This window comes from Abramis brama, assembly GCF_963993115.1.
Source record: "Abramis brama genome assembly, chromosome: 18".
Classification (NCBI taxonomy): Eukaryota; Metazoa; Chordata; class Actinopteri; order Cypriniformes; family Leuciscidae; genus Abramis; species Abramis brama.
The window spans coordinates 28,202,764-28,227,896 of record NC_139980.1 but is presented as its reverse complement, the minus strand read 5'-3'; the positions used below and the strand labels follow the sequence as shown (position 1 = coordinate 28,227,896).

At 37.7% G+C, this 25,133-nt stretch overlaps 1 protein-coding gene across 1 annotated transcript in view; it reads right to left on the bottom strand.

The window, feature by feature from the left end:
* Window positions 1-25,133, bottom strand: part of man1a1 (mannosidase, alpha, class 1A, member 1) — a 104,122-nt gene that overhangs the window by 25,024 nt on the left and 53,965 nt on the right. The window contains exon 5 of the mRNA XM_084090961.1: window positions 11,738-11,832. Coding sequence (XP_083947087.1) covers window positions 11,738-11,832 — 95 coding nt within the window. The remainder of the gene's footprint in view (window positions 1-11,737; window positions 11,833-25,133) is intronic.

Here is a 25,133-nt window from a genome sequence, read left to right as displayed (position 1 = left end):
AATCAACATTGGCTTGGCTTAATGTGGTAAAAGCAGTCTGCACCAATAGCGATAGCGATAACCAATAGACATATAGCGAAGTTGTGCTTCAGGTTGTGTCCCGTGTTTGAGTTCAGGCTCGTGGACCTTTCCCGATCCCACCCCACTCTCTATCTCCAACTTTGCTTCCTGTCAACTAAATGTTGCAAAATAAAAATTATAAAAGCAACAAGGTGGCATTTTTATTACTCAATAGGTGAGTAAAGTATTTTACTGAACAGATAAATTGCCATAAGTAGCTCTAACAGAGTTCACTGTAAAGCATTATCTATAGTGAAGGGTCATTATTCATCTGTTACGCAGAGCCGAAGCACAACCAAAACAATGTTCTTCTGAAAAACGCATGCAGTTTTGTTTTTAACCGCTAGAGGGCCAAAAGTTACATAGTGTACCTTTAAGACTAGTGGAGGTGATTATAAAAATATCTATATATTTTTCTTTATCGGATGTTCACTCAGGTCTGCCGCCTGTCAATTTGAAAGAAGTTTATTCTTGAAAGTGTCTAATGTACTTCGTCCCAGACCAATCCTATGCTTCAGAATTGTTGCAGTACTACATATTTTATATATTCAGTTTTTTCAGTGCCTGATTGTGCATATGTTGTATTGTCACACATTAGTTTTGCAGTCTTAAAAAAAACAAACGCAGACTGTACCCATAAGGGCAAGAGCGCTCCTAAGCAAATATTAATGTAGAGCCCTGAGCTGTGCCAAACCAATTTGTTTTTCATTACACAGATGATTAAAGCATGTAACAGAAATGTAGGAAAATGAAGGGAAAAGTGATGCCAGGCAAACAACTAAAAGAACATATAGGCTCATTACTGAAATTTCCAAATACAGATTTAGCTGCTCCTCTTGTGATATTCCATATGTAGTGTGGAAGAATATAGACCAGTGGTTCTCAACTGGTTTGGGCATGGGACCCACATTTCCCCATGGTCATCAAGCTGAGACCCAAATACTTAGGAATTTGAACCAAGCATTTCTCAAAAAAAAAAAAAAAAAAGTACTGTTCCACTTTACTGCACATACACCTAAATTGTAAGAATATCACTAACAGTGATGAATAAACAGTATAAGGTAAGGCTATTAAATAGTTGTTTGTTTGACTACACACTGTGCGACCCACGGGTTGAGAAACACTGAAATAGATGATTCCTTTATAGAAAGTTAAACGGACCAAGATGGTATTTAACACTAGAGATGCACCGGTCAACCGGCCAAAAATAAGATTTTCATGATCGGTGCATCCCTATTTAACACAAAGTTTAAGTTTTCATTACAGTTCCGTGCAGTAAAATTAAGTACAGGCAATTATAACAACATTCACTTTTATGGGGTTTGTATTTCATTTAAATACTATTAACAGAAAGTAATTTTTGTCTACTATTCAATATGTAAATTTGAGTCATGTTACCAAACAATTACCCAAAATAGATGTTGAGCATTGGTCTTAATTAAAGTAAGGTTTTGTATTAAAGTAAGCGAATGACCATGTGTTTCACTTTTGTTTAGGTATGCAAACTTTCCTCAGAGGCTGACAGATATTTAGGTCACGCTTGATGTAAATCATTTTGGTATGAAAATCGCTTGCAAATTTTGTTAGCGTTTCATGTCAATTTGTAGCAGTAGTCTTATCACACACACAACCACACCTATGCATTTGTATACATGGGAATAAAATTGCTTTATTACAAAAAAAGCAGTTCAATAAACAATGAATTAAAAGTTAATAAGTAAATAAGCATCTGCTGCTTGCCTAAATTAATTTCCTAAAGAAATCCATGTTTATGACTCAAAGTTAATACAAATTATGATAAAAAAACATGTTTCATTCCTAAATAAATCAGTGTTTTTGAAAAATCAATTGAATAAATGATTCAATGACTCAATCATAAAGACAATCATTTGTTTCTTCTTTACTAAATGAATCAGCATTTTTGAAAGATTTGACTGAATGAATGACTCACTGATTCACTACAATACTATATATTGTAGTATATATTATGTGGTACACACAAACACACACACACTTTCTTTTTGCACAAAACAGCTAAGCTAAATAAATAAGTAAATAAGTAAATATGTAAATAAATAAATAAATCTGTATCATGACTGTAATGTAAAATGTCCTTGACTGATTTTTTGTTTATTTTAGAAATTAGCTAGATAGTGTACACACCTCTCCAAAAACGCCACTGTCCTATAAGGTATTTCTTTCCCAGCTGTCTCTCTATGTAGGCCTATGTCCCAGCAGTAGGACACTTAATAATGAGCAGTAAGGGATACATAACAAATTATCTGCCAGAGCTCAGAGAAAATACCATTAGCCTGAATAATTAACTAGCGCTGGAGTGAAATAAGAACTCCACCAAATGAACCAAAGCTCATGTATCCTCAGGCTGCTAGGAGTTAGCCTTTATGTTTGACATCAGACCAGTCACACAATGACACTCTCTCCATATCTCTTGTTCACAACCTAACAATTCAATTATGTAGGCCAGATGCCACATATGCATGATATACATTACAGGGATCTATAAAGCTGTCGTACCCCGTAAAACAGTGATATCGATCTGACAGGATGCAATACGTTTAACTTTGCAGACAATAAAACAGCAGATGTAACGGTTTGGACTGCTCTAGCACCGAGCAACAGCAAAATACCTCTGAAATTAGGCTAATCACATCACGCACATATTCCTAACAGCCCGAGTCTTCTGAATTGATTACCCAGCGAGAGTTTAAGCACCCGGGGCACGGTGGCGACTCAGCCGTTTGTCATAATAAAACAGAGATTAGTAAAAAAAAACAAAAAAAAAAAAAAAAAACATTTATACCATTCTTTACTCCCTGACATATGCTTAATGTAAAGCTCAATTAAGCCATAGAACAATTTTCTTGTTCGATTGTAATCTTGTTTGATTTTTTTTTCATTGGGGGTGAGATGAGAGTCCTAAAAATGGATCAAACGGAGCAGCTGCTCTCGGAGGAGGGAGAGAGGAGAGTAAGGTCTCATTATTATCTGACTTCTTGCTTTCTCCTAGTTTTTTTTTTTTTTGGCAAGACCAGACGAAATAGCCTCATCAAACTCTCTCAAAAGCATCCATCAGGCATAAATATGCCTGTTATGTAACCCCTACGTATGCCCGTAAAAGATGAGTAACTGAAATAAATATGAACAATTGTAAAATACCATTTAGAGGACATCAATTATCTGGAGGGGAAAATGACGGCAGAAAAGCACGCAGCGTGTGGCCTATTCAAAGCGCCGTTATGACGCTTGCGCTTCCAACCAACACTGAACATCTCAGCGAGGTGCAATCGTAAAGCAGTTACTGTCTTGCCGATGAGACGAATTCATTATGTGAAAGGCACATTTACCCACCTCAATAGAAAATTAGTGTTGATTCTCTATAACTTTCTTGAGTGTTTCTTATTCAAGCGTGCATGCTTGTTCCACTGGTGTGACTCACTGCTGCATGTACAAATACATCATTACCATCAGGGATAAATAGATTTTCACATTTATGTGGAAGAAAGTGACTGGTGTTTGTGCAAAACTTGTCATGATGCTAAAGTGGTTGCCAAGATGTTGTTCTGATTTGTTTCTAGTGTGTTGCTACGTGGTTGCTAGGGTGTTCTGAGGGATTGATTTCCGGTCCAAAATCAAAAAGCCCTTAAATGTTATTAAAGGGATTTCATCATGCGCTAGGTGAAAAATTGCACATACTAAAGTGAGTACTACTCTACAAGGAACCAGAAATAGATCTCTTTACAGTCTCTCTGAAAGAAACCTTTGGATTCTGCATAATAATGTAAAAATTGCTCTCAACAGGCGATATGATGTCGAACAGTGATTGCCTTAAAATGTATTGTACTGTTGACTTTGTACATTTATACAATTGACCGCATTGAACCGCATTGATGGCAGTGGTTGAGAACTGAAAAAAAAAACTGTTTGCATGCTAAAGCAGAGAACACTATAAGCATGCTAGACAAAAATATTAAACAGTTGATCTAGACCACCTATTATTGCAAATTGTCTTTGTAAAGAAAACTTACAGCAAAATGTTATAATAATAATAATAATAATAATGAAACAATTATTAAATTATTAATTAATTACTATTACTATAATTATAAATTACTATTAAATTAAACAATAATAATAATAATAATAATAATAATAATAATAATAATATTATAATATAATAAAAAATAAAAAAAAACCCCATAAATCCCCGGATTTACAGACAGACAAGGCTTAAGCTAGTCCTGGACTAAAATGCACGTTTTAGCTGTTTTAACTGAAAGCAACTTAAAAGCACTGACATATCTTAAAATATATTGTTTTGTCTCAAGATGCATACCAATAATGTTTTTTTCCTAAGGCACGTTTATAAAACCTACTTAAATATCCTAATTAAACTAAGGCTTAACCCTGGCTTAGACTAAGCCTTTTCTGTGAAACCAGGCCAACATTCTAAATTAATTAATAATTAAAAAAATATATAATATTAAATTTGTGGGGCCAGAGCAAATGTTGGCAGGGCAAGCAGAAATCTGGCCCGACTGGGCGAGTATAAAAATTCCTTGTCATTGCTAGTTGCCCATTCACAGCTTAACTGCATAAAACTGCAAATTTGCTGAACTTCGTTACATAATCAACAGACACTGTTAAGTAACCAGAAATCCCTGAATGCCATCCAATCACGCAAGTATGAATTCATTTTAATACTCAAAAAAAAAAAAAAAAAAAACTTTTTATTTTTTTATTTTTATTTTTTTACCTATTTCAGCTCTTCGGCACGAGTACAATATTCAAAAAGGGTTTTTCTAGAATTAGATGCTCCGATGTTAGAAGCAAGGCCTTAACCAGCTTGTATTCAACGACTTCGCTCTTCTCGTGGCCATGCAGCATGCAGGACTCTTCAGTTTATTTCAAGCGAATGAGGTTAAACAGAATTAAAGTGATGTCAGACAGGTGGCATGGTAAATTTGATTTTGGAATCCTTTATCTGCCTTTCAAGCTCTCATAAAAAGGCACCAGGAAGGAGTGCAGAGGAGAGATAAGCTGTGGAAAAAATGACCATGAAAAATAATTCACTGAGCAGAGGATGTTGAAAAACTCAGCAACAGGGGTCAACAGTCACATGTGCACGACTAGATGGGCTGACGACAGAAAGGGTAAAAGAAGAGGATGTGCAGGAAAGCAGACAAATTTCTCTTCACACACAGAGCGTGTCTGTATGAAGAGACGGAAGAAAACGTAAAAATAGAGAAACGCTTCAGGCTGCTCGACTTTAACCAAGGGGAACGTAGGGAAAAAAAAAAACACGCGTAACAAAGGACGTATGTTTATGCATGAGGGGAAACTTCCCCTCTTGAATAGTTAACGGAGAGCAAATGTGGAATTTGCAGGAATTTATGTCTGCAGGAGGAAGCATATGAGGGCAGGGACTGGATGATGGCTTGAGCGTTTGACACACTTCAGGAGCTTAAAGAGCTGGATGTCCTTGGTAGCAAATTTAAGTGAAGACTGTAGGGATGATCTAATGCAACATTCGCCATAAAACTCTCCAGGAGCGGAATTCATGAGAATCTTAAAGACAAACTTTATAAAACTTTTGTAAAATAATACTTATTAATACTTGTAATAAATGTTTTTGAAAAAGGTTTTTCCATGAAATGAAAGTCAATGAATTGTATGGATCTTTTTGTCTTCTTCTTAAAGTCCCCCTGTGGTGAAAATCAAGTTTTTAATGTTGTTTATATGTCTATGTGGTGTTTCTAATATGCTTTAAGACAAACCATGTGCAAATTCATGTCAACACCATTGCTCAGTATTTTCTCCTTAAAACTGCAGTGAAAAAAAGACAGTCTCAAAAACACGCTTTGAAATCGCTGGTGTTTCTTGCGTCACAAACTACCTTGTAACCAATCAGGTCACGTGCGGGTGCAAATAATAGCATATAATTAACAGCGAACTAGCAGAGGAGTCTCAAGAGAAGCCAGGTTATCCTGGTATATTTTTCTGTTGATATGAAAAATCGGGTAGATTTAGCAATGTAGCAGGTGTATGATGTATATTACGGTTCATGTAACATTAGCAACACATTATTAGCTATTTGATAAAAATCATCAAGCAAAAGGCTAATCATATCAATCACCGTTATGTGTCCGACATTGTAAAGAGCGATACCATTGTGCAGCGTTTACCTCAGTAAGTTGGCCGAGTGGATCTCTGAGCTAGTGGAGGCGGGGCTAATTAGCATATTCATGGATCCACGTATATTAAATGGAGCAAGGGTGAAGAGTTGCATTCAAGCTATTTTAAAAGCATGAAGAATTTTTTTTTCATGGGAAAGAAACAATTTTGGTGTCATTTTGGTACTCAAAGAGGATTTTTAAGGGATAAAATGGTTGACTACAGGGGGACTTTAACAATTTGTAAAATGTATGTCTTTTTCATATAAAATCAGCCTGACAATCAATAATAAAGAGATACAAAGTGGTGCTTACACATGAAAATTGTCAATGTCTCTAAGTAATCGACTATTTTTTTCTCTCCTTTAAACAGAATAATGTTTTGAATTACACTTTCAAATGCTGTGGGGTGGATTGGTTCAAGAATTTGTCTTCTAAGAGCAAACTGAAATGTGTTTAAGAGATAAAACCTAGCAATCAAGGATTAACCCATTGTAACAATCTTTCAAAGCGGAAAAGGGAACAAAGGGAACAGCTGCGTCAAGAAACAAGGAGCAAATAATGACAGTTTTACTGCTGGTTTCATTTCAAACAAGCTGGGAGTCGCATCATCCTACAGTTAATTGAACAAATGCTTAGTTTCTAAGCAGCACTAAACGTTGACATTTCGATTTTATACGACAATTAGAGATTGCGCATTATGACTGTTCGCACTGAGCGGATGTTACACTCATGCAGTCAATTGATTTGAAGCAAAGGTGTGCAAGCGGAAGCCGACAATGCGAAGGGAGAGTCATCCATAGAGACCCTCAGTCTTGCTCCAGCCAAATCTGGGTCAAGGTTGTCTGTAAAAAGAGGACTCTTCTTCTGTCTTTTCTCGCCTTTAATTCTCTGCCTGGAACACTGGGGACTCACAGCAGACAGAAGGCATAATAATAAAGCCCACATAAGTCATACAAATTCAAATTTCTGTTGGCTTGAGGCTGCTGCTGCAAGTGGGTCAATACTCACAGTAGTGGGTGCATAAAGTTATCTGACATCAGTCCAAACATACTGTGTTTTAATTTAGATATGAGCTGTTTATCACCTCTTCCTAATAAGTGGATTTTATTTACTCGCTCATTTACTCAAATCTTGGATTTCAACTACTTGCTCTCTTCGATGATATCTCTATATTTGCTCAATTAAACCGATTCAGAAGAGAATATGAATTCATAGCCCAGAAACTGACGATCGCTGTGATTCATGCTCTCATTAGACACTGAATATGATTATGATCCCCTCTCCAGAGCTTTCAACACAGAAGAACACAAGGCTAATCAAGGATGATAGCACCGCCGAGGACCCCTCAGAACAAACAACTGCTCGTCACTGACTGTTAAAAGACCCAGCTACCCAATCTTTCACCTTTTTTATGGCTAAGGTTTTCCAATTATCTTGAATTGGGTATCATTAGTGACTATGCTAGCATTTCTATACTGGCAACTGAAAATATATAAATGACTACTTCACAACTACACAAACTGGAGATGGGCATTTTTGTCAATTTCTCCTTTCGATTACTGACAGGTCTTAAAAAATAAATAAATAAATAAAAGGTTTTTTTTGGCAGCAAACATATGTGGTTGGTTCATACAGGAATACAAAAGTACCCCATGTGTAACATGAACTACTCTGCTGTATCATTAAAGGAACACGCCGACTTTTTGAGACTTTAGCTTATTCACCGTATCCCCCAGAGTTAGATCCATACATACATACCCTTTTCATCTCCGTGCGTGCCGTAACTCTGTCTGACACCGCTAGCCTAGCTTAGCACAAACACTGGAGGTAAATGGCTCCAGCTAGCATACTGCTCCCAATAAGTGACAAAATAACACCAACTTTTTCCTATTTACATGTTGTGATTTGTATAGTCACAGCGTGTACAAATAACAAGGTCACATGAGACACAGCCATCTTCTAACCGTATAGGCCTACATACTGGGAACTATATTCTCAGAAGGCGAAGCACAGCTACTTGGGCGGAGTAATTTGCTCGCAGCACCTGAGAAGCCCCATGGTGAGGAGCAGAGAGTTCGAGTAAATCACTCTGCAGAAGTAGCAGTGCATGCATATATATATACATACATACAAACATACGTACATACACACACATATATATACATAATGGCTGGATATGACAGGGCAGTGGAGAGACACAGGTAATAATCAGGGGAGAGAGAGGGGTCATGGGGAAACTCAGTTCGAAAGTAGTATTGAACTCAAACCATGCATATGTATATGTATATATATATATATATTAGAGGTGGGCATAGATTAATTTTTTTAATCTAGATTAATCTTGATTTTTTTAAATTAATTTTGAAATTAATCTTATATTAATTTTGAAATTAATATACATATACATATGCATGGTTTGAGTTCAATACTACTTTCGAACTGAGTTTCCCCATGACCCCTCTCTCTCCCCTGATTATTACCTGTGTCTCTCCACTGCCCTGTCATATCCAGCCATTAAAAGCCCATAAAAACCAGAAAATCCTTTTACAAAATAAAAGATTGGCTTTCTTTGAAATGCCTTCAACTGTGAACATTCTATGAAGATGCATTAGGATACTTCTGCACATTAGATGAATACACTTACATTAGCACATACAGTCTGAAAAGGGTCTGCGACACGAATTACAGGCACACCGCGGCACCACAGGTGCCTCGAGCCAAAACGAACAATAGCGTGGAAGCGAACAGCATTACCGATGTGGAGTAACGATGTAGGTGACCCACATGAAGAGACGTAAGGGCCTTCGCTAGAGGTGATAGGAGCACTTGTGCTAAGTGCAGATATGGTGGAAAGCTATATTTACTGACAGGAACTGAAAACCATTTGTCCTGTAGCTGTGTTATTAGCTGCTCCTTGTTATAAAATGGTAAATGCTCGGCCGCTCCATTCAGAGCATTTGTCAGAGCACTTCACTCCAGTTCTACAGCAGTTTAAACAAGGAAACACACCCTAGACACTCAAGCTAATAGGAAAAGCTTTGATAAACACTGAATTATGTTTCTGTTCTCTGCCATGTGCCGCCCACTCATTTTGCATTGTCCTCGCCAGCGGTGCCTGACTGCATAAAGACAAATGTTAGGTAGTATGCCAGTCGAGGGATAACTCATCCAATCAGATTATCTGACAGGTTGTCTTTCTCAGCATCTCTGCAGTGACTTCCTGCTCATCTCCGACTGAAGAGCTCGGGTGGCCAGACATCCATCACACACCAGGACATCTGGGAGCTCGACCCTGATACTTATAGATGTATGAAACAGGGGCGGGTTGGATCATTTATATTATGTAATTGTATATATTACAGTCATGGTCTATTATCAAAACATCAACAAATTATCAACATACAGTGAATCAAATACTTAAATGAAATCTATTTTATTATTATTATTATTCGTGGAAAGTAATGGATGCAAATCAAAAGATGCACAATAATTCTGGTATCAGTGTAAATACTTAAATATTAGATATCTCAAATACAAATCAAAATCAATTCTTATTGGAGGAGTTATGTCTGAAGCTGCTAAAAACACACAACCCTCTTGAATATATGACGCACATGTATTATTGTAGGAACTGCAAACGACTTAACTCCTCATCTTGACTTTTGCAAATTGATCTACAGAGGTACACTATAAATAATACATACAAATCTTTACTCAGTGACATTTCGACCGCCACATGGTCTATAGTCAAATCACCCATTATGAAATAAAACTAGAATTCATCTATACAAACACACATACATATCTGCCTTTAGATGTACTTATGATCAAAGTCTCACTTACACTGCCAAAACCTGTCTTTGATTATGAAATAGCATACATGAATACATACGCATATATGAATACATCACCATGTCTAACTGGCTGCGTTCACACTGCAGGGCTTAATGCTCAATTCCGATTTTTTGAAAAAATTTGATTTTTTTGCAAGGCCGTTCACATTTCCAATTAAATGCGACCTTTTGTGATCTCCTGTGTGAACGTGAAATGACCCAGAAGTGACTCGCATGCGCAGAAGAGTACTCAACGGTCAACGACGTCACTTGTTGTTTGCGGAAGTAGCTAAACTTCAACTAACTGTGATTCTCACACACACACACACACACGAGCGTGCGCAGCGACCGTTACACAAGAGCCAGACAGCAGCCGCTGACCTATCTAATATCAGCACAAATAAGTTAACATAACGTTAGTCATATATAATGATGGTAGCCGTGGGCTTTTTTTTTTTTTTTTTACGGGCTCGTCGAGGTCGACCCGTTCGGCAGATTTACCTCAGCTCGACGAATATGCAGTCCGTTTTCAAACCGACGACTACTTCAACGCAGAATTATGACGTTTTTCGCGTATCAATGACGTGCGGGTCGGATACATGCGACCTGGCCGTTCAGACTGAAGTCGCATTTCAAAAGATCGGATATGTATCTGATTTGGGACCACATACCCAAGTGGCCTGGGTTGCATTTGAAAAGATCGGATCTGTATATATATATATATATATATATATATATATATATATATACACACACACACACACACACACACACACACACACACACACACATTAAAAAAAAATTACAGCCAAAAGACTTAAACAATATAAATGTTAAAATTAGACTAGAGTGATAAAATCTGGTTAGCAGTGTTGCTATTGTTAACTAAAAAAATTGTTAATTGAAATAAAGCTGAAATAAAATAAATATCAGATGAAAAACAAACTTCAAAGTGACTGAAATAAAATAAACTTAAGTACTAAAATGACTATAACTGAACTAAAAATTAAAGCTAAACAGAACAAAATAAATGAAAAATGACAAAAGCACATCACAAAATTACTTTGATGAAAACTTTAACTGTAAATATAAAAATAAAAACTAAATCAAAATACTGACAAATACTTTACAAGTATGCAAATAATACTAAAATAACACTGCTGGTTAATAAGTAGTATCCAATTTATGATGTAGGTATCCATAATAATACAATATATAGCTAACCAAAAAATACTTTTCAGTGGTGATTGGCTACATATTGCAATAGAGCATTCATTTTATGGATCTTAATTAATGGATCTGCATCTCATTTAACAGTCCTTATATTAACTGACATTTCTGAGACCAAGCTAGGCTGAAATATGCCAAATATTACAAAACAGGAATAACAGCATAAGACGACTGACAGCAAAGAAAGCAGCATTTACACTTAGTCAGAAAATCGCTCCTGCAGAAAATGGTTTCTGAAACAAAATAATCCCACCAGACGGTTTACTCATTATCATATCTCGAAGGACCGGATGCACAGGTGACGGAGAAACGCTGTTCGCTTGTGAGTTAATAAGACATGCAGTGGAGAGATTTGACCTGCTTGGCTGAAGAAAGCCTCAGGAGTTCATGTGGAAATGTGTTTGTTTGTGCGTCACTGACCTCTTTAGGTTGAGGAGAGCCCAGGGGATGCCAGTCGGGGTCTTAAAAGCCGGCAACAGCTTCTCTCCTAGTTCAACAGCTTTTTTCCTGAACACCTGAAGTGAAAGAAAGACAGACAGACACACAGAGGTTAGTCTAACCTCATCTACACAGAGCAACAGCAGAGCCGTGTAACCTCTGGCTGCCCCTGCCTTCCCATAAACTCACCATATTTATTTTATCAGTCATATTTGCATGATACACAGAGTCAGCTGACAGAAAGAGAGGCATTGATATTCTGCTGAGAGCTGGATTTGGGAAACGGCTGATAACAGCAGATAAGATGAGGGCACGCGGCCCGCTGTAAACCTGCTGCCTGTCTGTCATCTTCTGTCTGCTATCTGGCCCTTCATTCTACTCCTCTGACATTTCAAACCATCAGGGGCCGCCACCAATCCCTCGACCAGCAAATGTGCTGCATATCGGTCGGCCGCTGAGATGGTATCGTGCGGAGCCAAAGTGGACTGATCTGACTTCAGTTGTTTTATCCAGAAATGCTAAGAGGTCTTTTGACATTTGTGGACCATATTCAACACTCAGAATTGTCTGTGTTTACACTATTGTTCAAAATGTGGTTTTTTTTTCTTCTTCTTTTAAAGAAACCAATACTTTTATTCAGCATGGATACATTATTTTGATCAAAAGTCACAGTAAAGACATTTATTTTCCATAAAAAGATTACGCATTCATAAGAATAAGAAATGTTTCTTGAGCACCAAAACATCATATTAGAATGATTTCTGAAGGATCATGTGACACTGAAGACTGGAGTACAATTCAGCATTGCCATCACAGGAATAAATGATGTTTTAAAATATATTAAAATAGAAAATATATATAATTTTTTTTTTTTAAATCATAATAATATTTCACAACATTACTGTTTTTATTGTATTTTTGACCCCGACCTTAAACTTTTCAAGGGTAGAAGACATATTTAAATAAAATAAATTAATAAATCTATATATATATTATTTCATGAATAATTTCCATGTAGATTTTTAGTATTTATTGAAATAAACTAATATGGTCCACTTATTGCTTTAATTTTTACTAGCTATGGCGTGCCCACTAATATGATTAGCTATTTCTAACAACATATTTGTGTCAGAAAAATATATTTTGTATACTTATTTGTAAAAATAAGCACATAAATTAAACTTATTGACAACTATAAACTAATGACTTTGAACCACAAACAATTGCACATGATATGAAAAATTATCAATTTATTTATATTCCTTAACTAATTTTTACAGCAAGACTACCAATAATTCAATAAAACCTTTGATAAAACGTTAACAAGCTAGACATTATATCGTCAATACAGTAAATTACTATAATTGGTCAACAAATGTTCGATCTGTAGTTTTTTGTCATTAAAACACATGCTTATGATCAACAAACATAAGGTACAGTCTGACCCGTACCTTAAGATCCTAATAAATATTAATCAAGGTTTCTTGCATCAAAAAGTTAGTTGTGCATCCGTTTTGACCTTCTTTCTGACTCCTACAGGCTATTTTTTGCAACTGCACCTTTACGACTTTTATATTTAAATGACCAGCTTTCCATGATATGTCCCATTTAAGCAAATATGTATGGTATCTGTTGCAGGGGTTAGCTCTTTTGAAGGGTTACTTTGGCGAAAGATGCAGATCTGTGTCAAGGAGGCGGATTTACTCGTCCCTCTTGTAATTCATCCTGAGAGTCAGAAAGCCCACAAAACAAAGGTCCCATGAGCCCGGACAGATCGCTGAGTGAGAGCCTTTCACAACATGAGAGAGGAGAGGCGGCACAGACAGAAGTCAAAATTTATTGGGGAATAAAAGCAATGCACTAGTGTGAAGCAGTAAAACAATAATAATCACAACTGGGATTAAATCAACTGTAACACTGAAGCATGTTAGAGTCAGTCTCATATCTGATCATAAATCCCACTACTGAGCTCATCTGCAGCTCTAAAAGAGGACGTCTTTACCTCACATTCGTCTGCTATTCGGAATGCATATCAAGGATGAGGTCAACACGTCGAAGCGTTTTCCCCAGCGCCTCACCGGCCTAGATGAAGTCTGTGTGCTCGCCCTTGCTACTTCAAACACAAGGTCAGCTGTTATCCTGTCCATGTGAATTCACTTAGCAGGTTGTCTGGATGGATGTCACCAACAGGCCCCGCCACCTCCACCACATCCAATGCTTTTAGGAGAATGTTTACAGAACGTTTGGAAGTGAGCCTTGAACTGTCACGTACAGCCAGCATCCTTTCTATTCCAAATAACTGGTAACAGAAACAGCCAGCAACTATTATCGGCTGGCTTGAGTGCTTGTGTGACCTGCTCATCGTTTTTTTATTACATACATAAATAAATGCACATATATTTAGCTAACATATGCAGGTGTGCATTATCACCTCTGTGATTGCATTCACTTTCAACAATTCAATGCAACTTTGATCGGCTCTCCCATGAGTCAGAGTAAGCAAAAGTGGAACAGAGCGGCTCTGCTAGACATTTTCAAATAGACCGATGACAATGTTTAATATATCAAAAAAAGACAGCCTATAATATAAATGAGAACTGATGGCCATAGCATGCTATAGATATTCATGTGGTCAATTTATCAGTGGAGTACAGAGTTTATACTGATTACATTAATTTAACAAATTACAAAATTAAGCATGATTAAGTGGTGTTTGTCTGTGCAAAACTTTTTACCATGATGCCTTGGTAATAAAAAAGTAATTTTTTTAAAGGCATAGTTCCAAACCTGCATGAGTTTCTTTCTTCTGTTGAACACAAAAGAAGATATTTTGAAGAATGTTGGTATGTTTATGTATATGTATATGTATATGTATATATATGCATATATATATATGCCATTAACTTCCATATAATTTTCTCCTACTATGGAAGTCAATGGCTATCATCAACTGTTTATAATAATAATAATAATTATTATTATTGTAGATTATATAGTGTAAAAGTAATGTTGAGGAGAAATAAAACAAGGTTAAGCAGACTCATAACTTGAAGGTCGCTTAAAAACGTCTTGTGACACTTCAAGGTGTAAGTGCGAGTGTGTATGAGCACGTACAAGACACAAAGCAACTGTTGGTCAAGTGCTAGATGTCCACTAAATAAGATAAATTGCCTTGACAGTGGATTGTGACCGGAGACCCTCACAAGCCTTTACCTAGATTACTGTTAGGACTACAGGGACAGGAGCACACAGAGGCAGAGAGCCAGCTGACCCTTTCAAAGCTCTCTGGATCAGTCTGATCCAGGTATGGAGAAGAGCGGACAAAAAGGTTCAAGAAAAAAAAAAACAATGAAAGCAAAGCTCTAAAGCTCAAGACAGCTTCGACAAAGGCTACGCCACCGTGAGGACCACAGCTCACGCAAAGGGAGACTAGAAAGTGCATTTTGGAGAAACGAAACACGGCTAAACTAACAGCAAAGGTGCTGCATGCAAATTTGGAACTAATTTCAACTTCAAATCAGGTCACACGAATGAAGGTCTTTTGAAAAATGCAAATTAAGTCTATCATTAACTTTAGAATAGCTTTGCACAAACAAGGACAGAAATGTTGAGATGAATGTATTACTACAGTAAACGTTATTATTACCAAACAAAAATAAAAGTTTTGATATTTCATTAAACAGAGTAAATTTTCCACATAGATACTTTTGGAAACCAGATTTAGATCTACAAGATTAATTGCTGTGAAAGAAAATCTATTATCAGATCAATCCAAGGTAAACCGGGCAGACGAAACAAGGTCAACATTACCAAATGAAAATCCCAGAAGCAGTAGCCCAGTTGAACTCCATTTACCAAATTAAAGGTGTTTAATACATTTTTTTTTAAACACACCATGTTTAATGGTTATTAACCATCCATGGTGGGGTTTTCTAAGGTGTTTGTTAATTATCATTATTACTATTGCTCATACTTAGTTTTAGTGATATGAACCAGTGGCCAGCCATCATTAAATGGCTTTGTTTGTGCTAAGATACCTCAACTCTTGTTTTGCTCTGATTTATTTATTTATTTATTTTTGTTCTCTGAACGGTAATATCATTGCAGCAATTGTGCAATAAAATAAAATATACAATAAAAAAAGTCAAAAAATTATTTAATAAATCAATTAAATCAATTAAAATAAAATACGATTTTGTGAAATGTTCAAATTGGCCAAGAGAACGGTTCAAGCTCATCGAAGAAGAGAACAGAAGGTATGATATTTCTTTGATTACTGGTTAACAGCATTCCCCTGAAATAACATCAGAAAGAATAACGAACAAAGTGCGTAGATTCAGTAAGGGATCGTTGTCAAAGTTGCATTAAATTATTGAACAACAACTATGAGCCATGTTCTTACGACACTGTTTAAATTGGCACAGAAACCATTAATGCCATAAGCTACATAACAGAGCTCAACAGAAGCACTCAAGCAGCCGGACGCTAAATAATAGTTCGAAAGCATCACTTTTGATGGAGTTTCTGGCTGTTTCTGTTTCCAGTTATTTCGAATAGAAAGGATGTGTGCTGAACGTGTGACTGTGAGGGACAGAGATGATTCTGAGAGAGACGGAGAATGCATTCCACTCAGAAATTATCACCCAAAGCTGTTCTTTACCAACCAATGTCAGAGTGAGTGAGTGAGTGAGTGAGTGAGTGAGTGAGTGAGAGAGAGAGAGAGAGAGAAAGAGAGACTGGTGCTCAGTCATACAATTCATAGCCTACATCCATACCATACATGCCTACATACACACCTACATGCATACCTACATGCATACCTACATGCATACCTACATGCATACCTACATGCATAACTACATGCATACATGCATACCTGCATACCTACATGCATACCTACATGCATACCTACATGCATACCTACATGCATACCTACATGCATACATATTTATTTTTCATGAAAAAAATTGTAATCATTGTGTAAGTTTAGCTATAGCTGTATATAGGAGCGCACACACAGGAGTACACAGACACTCACACAAACAAAAATACAGAGAGCGAGATTTCATACATTTCAAATCATAAAACTAAAGTTGAAAAATGTATGAAATGAGTGAATTCTCTGCAAACTTGTGCTACATGGCATGAAATATCGATTTTCAGTAAGGTCTGAAGAGAAGAACTACACTTGATATCTTTCCGGCCTAACAGCATGTAGAGATACAAAGCAGTCGCACATTAATAATTAAAAGCTCATAATTAACTGAAACAAGACTAAGAAGCTTAAAAAGCAGAAGAAAAAGAGTTGTGTGACATGACACTACAGTGCTGAATGGCTGTCACCACTGACACAGACAGCAGAAAGCATCATTTGACATCACTTAGGGTCTGGTACAGTAGATCATGTCATCAAGCGAGCAGGAGACACTTCTGAAAGTAGCACCTGAAAGCAATTAATCTGAACACTTCAACATATTTATCTTAAGTCAGCAGAGTGAGGCAGCTCTAGCCCACGAGGCTCAGCCTTTAGCTCCAACAGTGTGCAAGAGCAAGACAGAGGAAGGGAAAATATGACCACAGAAAAAGGGTGTATAGAGCCAAAGTGAAGGACACCATTAAACCCACAGGAACCTGTGCCACAGTCATCTCATTATCAGAACATTAGTGACCATCAGCTCATGACAGTTTGAACCCAGGCCAGTACAAGTAAAAGATGTGTCATTTAAGCGATACATCATGGCTTCTACAAATCACTGGTCTGGAAACGAGCAAGAATTGCAGAAATACTATAGATAAAGCAACAGCACAGAATAGCCACTCCCAACTTGCAGACAGCTTTTTACAGGAAGAAGAGTCAGTGTTGTTTCACTCAATATTAACGGCTTCAAGCAGTTCATAAGCAGTTGAAAAATGGCTCCCAGTTCGTTTGAGTTTAATGTGAGACCAAATATTGACTAGGGTTCACATCTGGACTCTGAGGAGGTCAAAACATGAGACTGATGGACTTGTTCTCAAGCCGCTTCTTGGTTGACTTGCAATGTGGACAGGAGTGTTGTCTTATTGAAAAAGAGCATCGGATCATTCCTCTTTAGATCATTTTTCAATTGTGGGAAGCAAGCCATTCTGCAATATTCTCCTGTGCTTCAAAGCATTAAATGATCTTTCACAGGGAAGCATCTCACCAATACCAGCAGTTAAAAAGCTCCCCACACAATGACACATCTTCCTCCATACTCCACTGTGCTAGAGAAGCATTTATTATTATATTTCTCGGCAGATTTTCAAAGGCAATGCTCTAGAGCATCACCATGCAACTTGTGTTTCATTGTGATTCATCACTCCACACATAACTTTCCATATTATGCCATTCTGTCTTTGATGATTTTCTAAGAAAGCAATGGCTTTTTATAGAGAATTTGCTTAAACTGAGTTAATTTCCTGACCAATAATTTGTGGTTAGGACAATTAAAAGCTTAGTGTTTAGCCATTTTGGACTTGGCTTATTTTTCTGGCCCAGGATACAGTCCAATGCACTTGGCAGAAGCCACCAAAATTTGCTTTGCCAATAAATAAAATGGACAGACAAATGTAATAACCTGTGCTGTAAGAAATATAATAATAAAAAAAACAAAAAAAACAGCTAATCTCCTTTTGTAATACATAAAATATATGTATTAGCAATATATCTGCTTTCAGCACCTTGTTCTAAATGTTGCCAATGGCTTTCCTCAGTCAACTACCAGTCAATTCTAATGCATTTCTAACTGTTCTAAACAGGGGCGGTTACAACAAAACCTTACAGGGAACTATGTTTAATCAAACAATGTAGTCAGAGAGCTTCCTTTATGAGTATAATAGAAAGGAACTAATCTCTCTTTTTTATCTTTAGGGAAAATATCATAAAAGTGATGTATTCAAGATATGTACAGAGAGAAGACTGCACTAAATGAATAATGAAACCACTGATATTTCCCCAAGGTTGGATTCAGATACCCGAGTGTGAGAGCGATCGCTCATATGAACGCAGTCAGTAAATTACACCCAGAGCTCCAGCCAAAGGCTGCTCTGCGCCGGCTTTCCTTTTGGCTGCAATACAAGACGTGTTGTAATAACGGAGCAGCCTGCACACATCTGGTCTGTAGAGTAGCATAACGCTCAGATCTCTAACTGACGTCTCGCAAACGTATGAGTCTAATACTGTAATGTATAAACTTCAAGGTACTAATTCTCACTTACAAAGCTCTCCATAGCCTTAGTCCTACATACTTTTCTGACTTACTTCAGTCTTATGCTCCTGTTCGTTCCTTACGCTCTTCTAGTGCGGGATTGTTAGTCACCTCTAAATTTAGTCTGGTGACTTGTGGCTCCCAGGTTGTGGAATGCTCTTCCTCAAGACATCAGTCAAGCATCCACCCTTCTCTCCTTCAAAAACCTCTTAAAATTCTCTGAAAATTACTCTTCAGGTCTCAATCTGTAAATTGTACCTTATGGATTGGATATGTTATTTGTTTGAATCCCTCTTTGTTTGCATCTTTAACCAAATTTTGTATGCAACATCTGTATATTCTTTCTGCCCTTGGTATGTGTATTGTGCTTTGATGTTGATGTTTATGTGGTTCTGTTCCTTACCCTATCTAGAACACATAAGAACACAACAGAGATTCGCCGACATTATTATGCTTCCGCTGGCTGGTGCTCATTTCTGAAATGAATTAATTCTGCATTAATGCCAGAGTTTGTCTGCCAGATGTGTACAGCAGTGTGACAGACAGCTGAGGAATAATTGATTCCTCCAAGGCTGAGCAGGCATCTTTTTAATAGGACAGATATACGGTAACATGGGGCCATTGTGCTTATAATACAAAGGGGATGAATGGGCATCCAGGCAGAATGAAAGCAGAATTTATCAGCGGCGGATCCTGTTGCAGCTCTTTTCAATAGGACACTGAAGTCTCTGTGTTCAGACACACTGAGTCGGTGACATACCTTGACATTGTGACATGTCATATCAAAGAAGTGGATGGGGAAATTTCTACTTGCAACAAAAAATACAAGCTTAACATTACCAGTAAGCTAAAATTAGCTAGAAAACACATCCCTGTGATGGTCGGCACCAATATTTAGTTGTCAAGGGCATGTCTGGAAATGATAACCGGTGTAGTCATACCGTAGCCATTCAGATGAAAATGAGGGGCTGGTTGAAAAGACAAGATGGATGGCATGAGATGACAGGGACGAAAGATGGATGGAGAACAGCCTTTTAGCATTGTGATGAAATAGGCCACAGGGACGCACCTGTGCTCACTGATAAAGCAGAACTAGTGAGAACGTGGAGCCATACTGACCCTGAAAGTCATCCCTCGCCACATCAAAAGGAAGAACAGGAAGCACTGGTGTGATTTCACAGGCTACTGCCAAACTCAAGAGTAGGGTTGTCAAGTTCCAGTACTTTGGCACAAAGTCCATAGTACTAAAATAATATTGGTAGTACTTCCGCCAGGTTCACACATAATTCAAACATAACTGCGTATACAGTACGGGCTCATTGTGTTTTCCCACATAACACGTTTGCAGTGCACAACTGATCTGCGGCTGTATACCACAAACACAACATTTATTCATTATTTTTTATTTCAAATACAAAAGTTGTTACTGAATTTTTTTTTTTCAGCATTGTTCACAGTGCATTTAAACAATCTTTCATAGACGCATTCACATTTAAACGCACTAAATTTAAACAACGTATTATTTAATTCATTATTTTTATATAGCTTTATATAGGCTAATATGTTGCTCAAGCAAGTGGCAAAACATTTAAACATACTTTTCTTATGTTAAAATAAATTAAAACTTACAACTGACAAAAATAGCTGACTCTCATGCATTTACTTTTGCATTGAAATCTTTATACATAAATCCTGCGGGTCATCAACTTGTTTTTCCACCACCACGAAGAGACGATTGCCATTCATTCTGTCAACTTGCTTATCTATATGTGATGTAAGGTGTAGTTTTCCTCGCTTTACCCTGGGCAAAAAGCCATATGTTGACTGTGAAACACAGTAGAGTTTTTTATATATGCATTTATGGTGAAATTACTAAATATTTATGTCAATCCATGTTTATTTTTGTGCAAACAATGCGCTGTTGCTTTAATTCAGCACATGCAGTAGAACAAACATGTGGAAATGCACTGTTCAGAATGCATTCCCGGATTACATCCGTGCGCGGTATGAATGCTCTAACCTGTTAACATGGGCACAGAAAATAATATGCAACACATACGCACTGCAAACTGAGTATGTGTGAACCTGGCCTAAGTTTGTCGTCCGCCTACAGGCTGTCTGACTGCAAGATGACCATTGCTGAACACTTGCATATGTATTTGCTGGATGAAATGAATCTTGGTCAAATTATGGTGAAAATTCAGCTTTGCCATCACAAGAATAAATAATTTTTCAAAATATATTAAAATAGAAAACATTAATTTTTAATTTAAAAAAAGAATTTTTTTTTAATAAATATAAACATTTAAAAAAATCATAACGACCCCAAACTTTTGAATGGTTACCTGCATCAAGTATTACCTGTAAGAGATAAAGCACAATCACAACAGAATGAAAGAGACCATCACGTCCTTCATGTGCTGACCTTTACACAAAGACTGCCACAAAAGGCACACTTGGATCATTCTTACCAGACGATAAAGTGGTCTGAAACCAACAAGATCAGATTGAAGGAGCCACTCAGGGACAGGAAGAAAGGAAGGGCTGCTTTATGCACACCTTTCAAAACACTCTGAAAAGACACATTTTCATTTTCCTCTCTCTATTTCTTCTGTCTGGACAAGATAAATGTGTGAAAGAAGGTCAAAAGAATCATTTGTTTGTGAATCATCCAACAGTGACTTCAGCTTTTGAAAATGAACGAGTAAAATCTGCACACTTAACTATTCCCTTTATTTTCAAAATAAAACCGCAATGTTTCTGTTGGACATGGCCCATTTAGCGCAATATAAATCAGACTGTAAGCTCACAAAATACAATTTGCTTTGCCGTAATTCAGAATAGTCTGTACAACTTTGCATCTCAGTGTTCAAAACAGGCTGATGAAAATGGAACAACTCTAGAGTATCAATAAATATTGTGGAGAAGAAACCCTTGATTTCTTGTCTTATAATAGACTTTGTTGCATTCAAAATGAAGACGGGAGCCATGCTAAATCTGATGATGCAAGTTGGTGACCTTTCTGGAGAGGCAGACAAAGAACAGAAAAGACTGCCATTGCATTCGGCTCTAAATGAGAGCGGCAAAATAAAACCTGCTGTCAAGCAGAAACTCTCGCTAGTGTGTTACAGCAATGACTTTAACCTTTAAAGAACCCACAACAGCCAAAGGAAATGAGGGAACTGGAGCAGAGTGATTCCATCAAACATCAGCCGATGAAATATCACGCCAGCTTATGTTGTGTCAGTGTGCCCAAGTGGATACACTTTAGAACAAGTTCAGTCACTTCCTGAAAAAAACAAAAACTATGATACACTACGGTTTTACTGTACGATGTAAATAATCACATTGTTTTTTGAGGTATCTGACAGTTTCATTCAAGCTGAGTGCAGAGTATACTGCATGAGCCTGACAAACAATAAAAACACAATGTGAATGGGTTTTCGGTTTCGTCCCATAGAGCAGGACTTCGGAATATTGGTATGAAGCTTTCTCACAGAAATGAAAGAAAGACTACCAAACTGACATATCAGAACTGACCAGAGTTGGCTTTATTTTTATTTAGTTTTAAAACAAAAGCATAAATTACTTTAAAAAAAAAATCTTACTGACCTCACATTTTTGTACAGTAGAGTAGTAGGCTATTAGCCTGGATGCCAGCCGAATTTAGCCCCACGCACACATTTTTTTAGGTCGGGAAGTTCGGTCTGGACTTGATCCGTTGTGGAGCAATTATGCTCGAACCAAAGCTGTTCGGACCAATCAAATTGTCAGGGCGGGCTTTATACGATGATGGACAGATGATCAACAGTAACGTAATCATCCACGTCACCAAAGAACGCTTGGGTTGAATTCGTTTACAACAAAGATGACTGCCGCTGGAGAATTGAGATTTCACGAGTTCACACTTACAAATAAGTCAGATAGAATAAATGCATATTTGGCGTGCTGTCCGAGGAGAGGGCTCCGGGCTCGGTATTCGGCCCGAACCCAAAGTACTCCCCCCGTATTCCTGGCTGTGGAAGAACAAGCCAAGAGTGAGTGGAGGGATGCTGAAAACTGTCATGGAATGTTAGGTGAGTTGACAGAGTGAATAAATATATGCTACACATGGTAATTGTTTGATGACAAGTTGATTGGATTGATTATTTGAACGTGCTCCTCCCGAACTTTATGAAACATCATGTGTAGATTCCACCATCTGTTATAAAAGATATTGACAGCGCATTAATTTTAAAAGAAGAACAGAAAACAGCGATCAAGGCATTTGTCGATCGGAAACATAAATGAAAAACATCCGTCACTTACTCCGTTGCTCTGATTGGTTGTAGGTCTATCCAATTGAGTGCAGAGGCATTTTCTTTCCTGGTTCGGTTGAAACACGCCCCATGATCACAGCCCAAAGGAGCAGTATCAGACTCACATTCTGACTAGAATCTGGGTATGACTACGTCAGGCTAGTAGGCTATATAACTACATCCTCACTATGCAAATGTACATAAAAGATTCAAAAAAGATGTACCGTGCTTTTACACAGTTTCTAAATGGTGTAAACACTGGCCAATACAAGAAATCTGAGCTGTGGCTCAATGTCTGCCATTTATTTGCTCATGTGACATGCATCTAAAACTACAGCAGCCAATGAACTGTAACAAACAAAACAGCCTCGTTCGGTTATTCAAACAAAAGATTTGCCAAGTAAAATAATGCAAAAGCTTATGGGAGGAATAAACACAAGCTGACATTAAAGTGAAGAATTACATAAGGGATCAAAAATCAATGTGAAGGCGTTAAGACGTCCAACTGGTAACTGAGCTACAGGACCTGCCAACAAACCTATGAAGATCTGGTTCTTAAACCAGATCAAGCTGTGATAATCCTTCCAAAACTTCCACCGATGTGTGACCCCTTTCACATAAACCAATTTTCGCCCTGTCAGGGTATCCCGTTGTGCGAAAAGTCGAGTGAGAAAAACACGGTGGGATGCGTTCCTGGCAAAAGGAAGGAATACAAAGTAATGCGCAAGATTTCACAGAAAAACTGGGGTTAGGCTCCAAGAGCTCGTAACAAACAGATTGCAACAGTAATCATGCTTAACCTAAATACAGCATGCTGCATCTGAAAATACTACGGCCTATTAACGCTGGAGATTATGCAAGTGGCTTCTAAACAGCCTGGGCTCGGTAATCCAATTATGTTAGTTCAGGACTAAATGACCAGAGCTAACGCAGCATAAAATGCCTGAATGGAGACAGGAAGTAGAGCTGGATGTGTCTGTCTAGCGCCTTCATGTGTTTTCAGGTTGTATTTTTGACGTAAATTAGAGGTATGTTGTTTAGAGATGGACGGTTGACACTGCAAAGCATGACAGTAATGGTCAGACACAGGTGGCTTTTAAGACTTGCCTTGTTGAACATGTCTGGGAAGGATCGGCGTTGCTGTGATGAAACTCAGTTTTTCTCGCCAAAACAAACACCCTGACAGCAGTGCCAAGCCTAAGGGGGCAAATCTAAGCAGTGAATCATGAATAAAATGCGATAAGAGGCAGACAAAAACAATAAAACCGGAGGACCGGATTCAGCATGTTCGAATTAGAGCTTTGGCCAACTGTGAACGGTTCACTTCTCCGCTTCAATGAGCGCCAGCTCATGTCCAATCAGACACCTGCAGAGCGAGGAGAGTCAGGCCAAACACTCTGAATGCAACCTCTCCAGACGGCCACCTGCAGAGGCGGGCATTTGCGAGCGATCTCGCATGGCAACAGGTTGGAAGAGTCAGGGAATATTAAAAAGCAATCAGAATATATGCAGTGTTCAAAATGTCTTGAAAAACGAACCTCAAAAACATCAACCGATGGAAAAGAATTCAATAAAACCAGCAAGTGGCCGCTTATTTCTGATTGCGTTTGTGTTGCTGGTGATATAGTGTGAAATTGAAGCTCAGCAAAGCTTTATTTGAGCTCCGTCCAGCTCAACTGTGAGGGCTGATCCCTCCAACGGTCTGTCTCAGCATTAGGGCCTGACCTTAAACCCCAATGCTGCAAAACACAGTAAGCACTGGAGAAAAATGTGTAGTAGAGAAAATTTGAAATACAGGACCAAATGGCTATAACTTAATCAATTCACTCAATAGGAATGATACATTTACTAGTC